The sequence below is a fragment of the Ictalurus punctatus genome, chromosome 14, assembly GCF_001660625.3.
Source record: "Ictalurus punctatus breed USDA103 chromosome 14, Coco_2.0, whole genome shotgun sequence".
NCBI lineage: Eukaryota > Metazoa > Chordata > Actinopteri > Siluriformes > Ictaluridae > Ictalurus > Ictalurus punctatus.
Window position 1 is genome coordinate 26050443 of NC_030429.2, and position 9643 is coordinate 26060085.

Sequence of the window (9643 nt, forward strand, 5' to 3'; positions counted from 1 at the left end):
GTGATTTAAACCTGTAGCCGAGTTTGCTGCCAAGCGAGGTAGCTACATTTTGGAATGTCCGGTTAGGTAACAATAGGTAGAATAATTCTGCTAGCAATCTAGTGACTATTTTATGCCAAGACGCTGAGGAAAAGACATGAAAAGAAAGGGTTGTTGTGACATCATGTGATCACATTTACAAAACTGGACCTAAGCTCCGCCCATTTTGCCCCAGAAATGCCTGAATAATGAGTCGTTCCTCATTATCCACGTTTTAATGAGCTAAGTCACGCGGGAGACGCTGAGAAAATGAATTCAAACAAATAGTGACAAAATATAGCAAATACAAAAATAAACATTCTCATGGATGCTGTATTGTCATCCTGGAGCAGGGGAAAAAGTCTCAAACTCAAGAAGTTCATTCTAGTAAAACGTTTCAAAAGTCGTTATTATCAAGTGTTTTTAGTGGCCAAGGGATAGCAAGTTGGTTTACAAATTAGCATTAGCATGATCCTGTAATGAAAATAAGTACTTAAATGTCATATGTGTTTAGCATCCCTGCGTTGATTAATAATTGAGCTCACTGTCGGTCAGCGACTGGCTACAGAAGTAGACAGAGGGAGACGGGTGATGTGATGATTACCTCAGCTACAGGAAGTTCGGTGCAGCTCTCTCTCTGAGCTCTCTTTGGGTCACAGTGAATCAGCATCCACTGCACCTCAAACTAGAACACGACAAAGAAACACATACACATATGTCAGGAAATATCACATCGTAGTCAAGGAGGAAAGAATTTCAAACACACATGACTTTGTGCACAAGGTTGTTCGTAATCTGGTCCTAGATTTGGTCCTACTCGGGGTCAGTAATAAAGATGAAAATGTTGAGTCTTTTCAGTGACTCATTTGAATCTGTTGAGTTAAATGATTCCCATACACTGAATCACTATAAATCTCAGAATGAGCTTAAAGGGGAATAATTGAACCCACTGATTCAACTGATTTGTTGATCTTGATCTTGACCAAAATGATTCACTGAGTCAAATACTGATAGCTGAACAAGAGGGTAGTAAATCTTGACCAAAATAAATCACTGACTCAAACACTGACTTACTGAACATGAGACAAGCAAAACTCATTCATGAACAAAAGATTCACTGATTTGACTGAAACACTGCTTTGCAGAATGAGAGAAAATCTGAATCTCACCCTTGACTTAAATGATTCAGAGACTCAAACACTGATTTGCCGAATGAGAGAAAAACGAATCTTGGTCACGACCAAAATAATTCACTGACTCAAACAATGAATCCTTGAATAAGAGAGGGGCGAATCTCAGTTTTAACCACAATGATTCACTGATTTGTTGACCGAGAGAGGATCGAATCTCTGTCACGAACAAATGATTCACTGATGCAAACAGTGACATGACAGATGAGAGAGGTGCAAAGGATTTTGAAAGGATCAAAAGACTCAAAGACTGATTTGTTAAATGGGAGAGGAATGAATCTCGGTCTGGATTAAAATGATTCACAGAGTCAAACATTGATTTTACTGAATAAGAGAGGAGTGAATCTCAGCTGTGACCAAATGATTCACTGACTCCAACACTAATTTCACTGGATTAGAGATGCCTGACTCTCAGTCCTGCCAAAATGATTCATTTACTCCAACACTGATATCACTAAATTAGAGATTTAAACTAAATCCGTCATGACCAAATGATTCACTGACTCCAACACTGATTTGCAGAACAAGAGAGAAATGAATCTGTCTATTGGGATTGATGAAGGTTCACCCAGCAAAACTAAAAATGCATTTGTAGCATTAACCAAATGATCAACAGCTTGGGGATAGTTGATGTCCATCACCAAATATTAGCATTCTTACCACGACAGAGCTGCTGGGATCAGTGTCCAGTCTCCCGAAGAGCGTCTCTCCATCTGTGCTGACGTAGCCCTTTTCCTTAATGGGCTTCTGGTCGACAGGCTGGCAGTCCACATACAACGTGACCATCTCGTTCTCCACACCGATCATCACTTTGTGCCACTTGGTGTTGAAGAGCACAGACAGGCCTGGGAAGGTGATGGTCTGCAGGTCTCCATCCAAGGTAGTCAGGAAGAACTCGAGGGCCTGCTGGTCCCCGTTCAGACGCATCCCCACCTGCTTCACGCCGTCCTCGTCCACCACCTGCCACAGGTTCCACACTTTGTTCACCGTGTTCTTGATCATGCGGAACGTGGTCATGAACGAGTACTCCACCGGGAAACCTTTGGGGAATGTCGGCCTCGGGAGAACAAGAGCGGACACGTGTTAACTCTTTCACAGTCACAGAACCGACCAGAACACTATTTATCCAGCAGAAGATACTCTGATGCATCTTCTGTGTTTTTTATACTCGTGAATAAAGACACTCTGAATGGCTGGACTGGACCAGAACCGAAAACGATGATGGTGGATGAAAACGACAGAGCAAGCGTTGAACGAAGGAGCTAGAAGAGCTCATTTTTTCCTTTTATTTTCCATCAAATTTACATGGGGGTTTCATGATTTTAAAAAATGGTTCATGTTGATAAACTGAGACTCACTACACTCTTTAACAAATTAAGAACCCTTAAATCAGTGCTCACAAACCTTGTTCCTGGAGATCTACCTTCCTGATGACTTTATCTCCAACCATAATCGCGCCCACCTGACCATCTAATCACTGCATTGGAAGTTCTTGCTCAACTAAAACAGGTGTGTTCGATTTTGGTTGGAGATGAAACCTGCAGGAAGGTAGATCTCCAGGAGGAGGGTTGGTTAGCGCTGGTGTAACGTCTACTGCTTGGCATGTGAAGGAGGAGGGCATTGTTGGATGGTAGGTTGTGCGTGGAGGTCATGGGGTAAGCCGTTACGGAGGTCAGGATGAGGAATAGTTTATATCGCATCCTATAGGAAGTCGTTACGCAGTGCAGAGCTTGGGAGAAGTTCTTGCTCAACTAAAACAGGTGTGTTAGATTTTGGCTGGAGATGAAACCTGCAGGCAGGTACTATAGATCTCAAGGAAGACGGTTGGTGACCACTGCTTTAAGGGTTCTTCAGCTGTTCCTCTGTGGGATCCTTCAAGGATCAACGTAGAGCGCTACGATGAAGAGTTTTCCTATGAGAAAGAGGTCCAGAGACCCCTTAATTATGTAATAAACCCTTGAAGAAGGCTGGATCGATATTTTAAAGAAGAAAATATGCGCAGTAAGCAATAACCCGGAGTTTGTACCAAAAAGGTTTTCTAACAGTTTCTTAAATGACGTAAGTGAGAACGATAACTGCCCTGTAACTACCACAGACATTTTCACATCATTAAATTGAACTGTAAATAGATTTTTTTTTTGAAAAAAGTAAAAAATTGACTTCAGGGTGGTGACAGGGTGGAAAATTGAGGAATTCTTCTAGACATGCTGTTAAGTAATAATAACGCTTAATTAAATAAACAATATATTGTGGCTTGTGTTAAAAACAGAAATCTGGATGATATTATTATTATTATTATTATTATGATTATTTATCCCATCATTTCTCATTCGTTGTGAGCTACATGACAGACACTCACACACAAAGCCTGCTAATTTCACCGGGGCGGTTGTTCAGGGAAACATGAAGGTGATGGAGAAGAATGATGAATGTGATTTCATCACATACTCTGGTGATTACAAAGCGCTGTTTTTCGGTGTGTCCTGACTCCAGAGCCACATGATCAAGTACACCAAATATATGAGATAAATCGAAAACAGTGGCACTTTAATCTTCAAAAGCCTCATGGCCTGGGAGCAAATTCCCCACTGTGATCACTTCAAAGGGACTTTCACTGGATGGTGTTAGGAGCTTAAATCTGGGGGGGAAAAAAAACAAACACCTGATCCAGGAGCTGAATGTGCCGAGTCAGGAACCGTGGCTGCCTCCGGGGTACGGGTTCTTAACAGGACCGAGCTCTCTGCAGGGGGGGTGTGTTTATGGACGGAGCTGTAGCCAGATTTTTACCAGCTCGTAAAACGGATCAAGGTGAGGCGATAAAAATGGGGTTTCCTGTTGGACAGTAAAATAAATGAAGGCCTGATCTCGCAAAATGACTGAAAAAATAAACACATGGCACTTGAGGACCGTGTAAAAAAACAACAAAAAAATGAATTTTGTTTCTTGATCGAATCTCTGTAGAGCATCCGCTGTACACGTTCCCTGTGAATGAGCTGTTACTATAGAAACGAATAACGTGTAAGAACGAGCGCATTAATATAAACCTGTGATTTGCAGAGCTGCTGTTGATTGGTCAACGCCTTCTGACCAATCAGAACAGCACCACTGGATCTACAAGGCTAATGTAGCTAACGAGTACTTGAACCCTCCGTATAGCTACCAGTTTAGCGCCATGCGTTCAAACAAACACGACTCAGCTGACGGATTAGACTCGGCCTCCTGTTATGAGCAGACCCCGGTGTACTGAAGTAAGCACCGAGTGGTTTCGGTGGTTTACTCTATAATCATCAGCAGATGTGCACATGCTGAGTGTGCATTTGGGCATAACAGCTGTGCAGATGTGCATTATTCTGTGTTTTCCTGTTTGCTTCTGTTTCTCGTGCCAAATGGGTTCGGGCATGTTTTAGTTATTTTCAATATTATTATTATTATTATTATTATTATTATTATTATTATTATTATTATTAACACTATTATTTTTTGTTGTAAATGAATAGCTGTGAGGAGCAGGGACATCTGTGTGTAAACTGTAATAATGCAACACCTGTAATGAACACAGGCCAAGCACATTTACACATCTGTGTGTGTGTGTGTGTGTGTGTGTGTGTGTGTGTGTGTGTGTGCTAGGAATCTAGGAGTATGGATACATTATACGAATAGGAGGCTAGAGGTGTGCATCAGGACTGGGATCCAGCAGGCCTCAACAAAACGCTCGCACAAGCGGGTGTTGTTGGGTTTTGTTTTATTTCAGATAGAGACATCGCGTCACACCTCGCACGTGTATACGTTCACCGGCCACTTTATTAGGAACTCCTATGCAATTATCCAATTATCAGGAAATCATGTGGCAGGGAAGTCTGAGGAGTGGATTGCAGGTGTACGTGTTCCTAATAAAGTGGCCAGTGAGTGTTTATTCATTAGTCGTATATGTACGTATTATCAGACATGTATTATGATTAAGCTGTATTATGATTAGAATGCATTAAGATAACAGAAACACTACTTCGGTGTACATGTAGTAGTAGTAGTAGTAGTGTGTGTGTGTGTGTGTGTGGGGGGGGGGGGGGTGTAGGGATGGGGGGGGGGGTGTTACCTGGTAGGGATCTGGAAGTTGGCCTCACGGTCGAGTCTGTATGCCAACTGAGTGGATGTGGAGCCCTCAACCTTCCTCACACCCTTCAGCGGAATCATGTCCGACTGTAACTGTGTGATCAGGTCGAAACCTAGCACACACACACACACACACACACACACACACACACACACACACCCTATTTTGAGTCCACACAGCTTTGTACAGTTTTGTTCTTCATGTGGTGATCATTAGCAAATGCTAGCTGTACAGAATTTCAGCATTAATGACTAGTGTAATAATCTGAACATGCGTTTGTGCTGAAAATCAGGCCCTTAAATTCTGCTTACACACTTTCCAGCGTACACACGTGAGAGTGATTAGCGGTTTTAGCCTCTGCACGGATTTGCCACGAGCAACAGAGTGCAACCAATTAAGATCTTGCTGAGCCTGAAGTGTTTCGTACTGCTGATAGTGGAACCTTTTATTTGGCTCATTGGAGATCCGAGGAGGTTTCGGAACGACATCTCATCCAGTTCTCCATCTCTAACGAATAAAATGCTCAGCGCTGGAGGGTTCGGGCAGTGAGGCGGTTAACGGATCAAAACATTTCGATTGTAGAAAGCTACTTCACGCTATGAGCCTTCATACTCAGAGCTGGGGTTTTTGGTAGCTCGCTGTGTGAACACGGTGGAAGAAACAGCTCGAAAAGTCATTTCAGTTTTCACTGCTCCGGTAGACACGAGGGTGAAAGTAGAAAAGAAAAGAAAAAAAATGGAAAAGTAGAAGATTCAAAACATCCAGCTGAAAAAGATCTCAACGAAAATGAAGGAAAGTGAGCAGATACAGAAAGTTTTGAAAAATAAGTCAGAAGATCCAGGACGTTGACTCGCAGTGAGGCGATCCAGGATGAAAAGATCCAGACACAATTTGATGAAAGATGATACACAGTATGGCCAAAAGTATTTGTACCCCTGACCATATGTGGTTCTTCCCCAAACTGTTGCCGCAAAGTTGGAGGTATACACAACTGTATAGAATGTGTGCTGGAGCGTTACAGTTTCCCTTCACTGGAACTGAAGTCCAAACCTGTTCCAGCATTACAATGCTCCTGTGCGCACAGCGAGCTTCATGAAGACATGGTTCATGAAGGTTGGAGTGGAACAACTCGAGTGTCCTGCACAGAGCCCTGACCTCAACCCCACTGAACACCTTTGGGAGGAACTGGAACTGGAGCTTCCTCGACATCCCATCATCAGCGCCTGACCTCATCCTCACGAACGCTCTTGTAGCTGGATGATCACAAATCCCCACGGCCACGCCCCAAAATCTAGTGGAAAGCCTTCCCAGAAGACTGGCGCGCATTATAACAGTAAAGGGGGAATAAATCTGGAACGAGATGTTCAACAAGCACATATGGGTGTACAAACTTTTGACCATATAGCGTACAAAAAAAAATGTCAATTGCGTTGAAGACGACTGAGAAGATCCAGAAGCACAAGTGGTAAAAGAAGGCTGAGGAGATACAATCTATAGCAAGTTGAAGTAGAGTGAACGGTCAACTAGACTTAGTTGAAGATCCAGACGCAGAACCTCCAGAAATGTTACTAGAAGATACTGGATGAGGATTTAAAAATGGAGAAAAGTTTGAGGAAGACCCTGAAGAAGTTTGAGCTTGCTGAAAGAGCAAAAGTTATTTTGAGCTGATCCAGCTGTGCGTTCCACGCTGGATTTTACCTGGAAGGTCATCTTGTCCGTTCCTCAGTGGAGGGCACACGGTGTCGCCATCAAGTCTGTTTAAATCCAGCTCTGGAAAGGAGAAAGAAGTGATTATAAACACCGTGCTCTCCTATCTGCTCGCGTTGTCCAGTTATATAAACCCGTCTCTGTGTGTTTATGAGTTGGTCTCTTTGTTTTCCACATCTTTAGTCCCTGTGAACGAGCTGTTACTATAGAAACAATAACGTATTCGAACAAGTGCATTAATATAAACCTGTAATAATATCAAACTGAACTACAGTCAGAGCTTCTGCGTTAGGATGTTACTCAACACCAGATGTTATTCCAGACGGTTAATCTTAGCGCTACAGCCTGGTGTCATAAAACCTCCGTGATTACAACCCCGTGCACTGATTAGTTATAAGACACCGAGATTTGGTCTTTGAGAGAAATCTCAGAGCCTGACAGACAGTGTAGCGCTCGTTTGTCTTTATTGATCTGCCTGCTCAGTGAAGGACTATTAATATAAATAAACGAATCCATCTGTGTATAAAAACGTGTATCGATCAAACCGTGGCTCTTTACTTCCATCAGAGATTTCACAGACGTGACCCAGATGCGGTAGCCGTACTGTCGTTCGTTTGTGGCGTCTGTGCCTCTGAAATCACGTGAGAATTCCAGTCGGGTTGTCTGCGGCATGGCCACCCACTTCCCTCACACCGCAAAACACTTCGGGGAAGAAACTGGTTCGAATTACGTGACCAGACAGACCCTATGTGGTTTGTGGCTTCTGAATAAACGGCAGTAAATGTTATGACATTTAGAGAGTGGCTTCTATAAGAGAAAGGAAATGGCCAACCAATAAAAAAACGCTCGTCGTTCTTAAACGGTTTAATGCGTCCCTCTGTAGGGGTTGAAACCGACAGCAAGAAAGGAACGTCTCGACTGAGAAACCGTTCGCTATTTGTAGTGGTTCCTAATGGGTGTTCATGTGTTTCTGGTGGTCTGTAACGGAATGCGTCGCTCCTGTCCGTAATGATTCCTGATGGATTTTATCCAGTACCGCGTTCCGGCGGTGTTTAATAGTCGCTGGAGAACCCCTAATGGAAACCTTTACAAATCTGGTGGAAACCATTAGGCCAGTTAAAACGCAGAAAGAGTCCTGAAGATGTCCAAAACGTAAAGATACAGCTTTACGTCGGACTTTTACAAAGCGCTGACACTGGAGACTCCTTCCGTACGTGTTAGACGTAGATAAGTGTCTCTTAACAGAAATCTTCACCGTGTCGACAATCACAATTATTATTTATTTATTTTTAAAAAAAATCTGTTTATTGTTAGTCTTAAATTGTTTGAAGCAAATGAGCTGTTACTATAGAAACGATAACATAGTAGAACGAGTGCATTCATATAAACGTGTGATTCGCAGCTGTGCTACTGTCAGAGCCGCTGTTCTAGAGAATTAATCAACACCTCCTGACCAATCACAGAAGGTGTTGGGCAGAAGATCTGGCAAAACGTACCAAGCTAGCAGGACTATACTGCGTGCTTTGTTTAAAATCTTTCTTTCTACTGCCATGTCATTGTTTCCAGTGTCTTTCTATTAAATGAAAACTCCAAATGCTGTCAGAGGAAGTGGAATTTAACGTCAAGTAGCTAGCAGTCAAAACTAGTTCTATAAATATATACAGTCTGCACAGTAGTCAAATCATGTTAACGTTTGGTGTACAGCCATGTAGATGTAGTAATGATAGCTAAAGGGGATCATTTGTACGTGTCTATTGTGTGTTGTATTAAACCTACAAAGTCTGCAGACATTTCATTTTGTTTGGTTTCCAATCCATTTCACTGCGTACACGATTGAAACCTTTCAGTCATGAGACGTCTGTGAACAATGCGATGTCGTTTCCGGGACTCTGAGGTAAACATCATTTACAGCCTGACAGTGTTGACACATTTTGGGTCGCATGGAAGAAAAAATGCGATGGGAAATGTGACGTGAGCTTTCGGACCACGAGGGGAAGACTATTGTGTGATGTATCTCTATAAAGCCTTATGAAGGGTTAACGGTTCAGGCTTTCCAAAGCAGATGAATCATCAGGAGAAAGATTATCTGTCATAATCTTACAGTACGACACACGGGCTATTTCTGTCTGTCAGTATTAGAGCCGGTCTAGCAGAACAGGAAGATTCTGTTTTAAAAGCACGGCGAGCTCGACAGTGGACACGCTCCTGAAAAATATCCTCTCAGCTGTGTCATTGTTTTTTTCTTAGTTTCACAGTGATATGTAGAAGCTCTACATCTGTCATCTTATATGTGTATATCCATCCATCCATCCATCCATCCATCCATCTTCTATACCACTTTATCCTTTTCAGGGTCACGGGGAACCTGGAGTCTATCCCAGGGAGCATGGGGCACGAGGCGGGGTACACCCTGGACAGGGTGCCAATCCATCGCAGGACACAATCACATACACACTCACACACCCATTCATACACTACAGACACTTTGGACACGCCAATCATCCTACCATGCATGTGTTTGGACTGGGGGAGGAAAGCGGAGTACCCGGAGGAAACCCCCGCAGCACGGGGAGAACATGCAAACTCCGCACACACAGGGCCACGGTGGGAATCGAAC

At 43.0% G+C, this 9643-nt stretch overlaps 1 protein-coding gene across 1 annotated transcript in view; it reads right to left on the reverse strand.

Annotated features, from left to right (window-relative positions):
• The window catches only part of LOC108274548 (collagen alpha-3(IX) chain), a 45493-nt gene that overhangs the window by 27513 nt on the left and 8337 nt on the right, over positions 1–9643 (reverse strand). The window contains exons 3-6 of the mRNA XM_053685778.1: positions 7018–7089; positions 5302–5431; positions 1869–2265; positions 623–703 (exon numbers count right to left, since the gene is read on the reverse strand). Of these exons, the coding sequence (XP_053541753.1) occupies positions 623–703; positions 1869–2265; positions 5302–5431; positions 7018–7089 (680 nt within the window). The remainder of the gene's footprint in view (positions 1–622; positions 704–1868; positions 2266–5301; positions 5432–7017; positions 7090–9643) is intronic.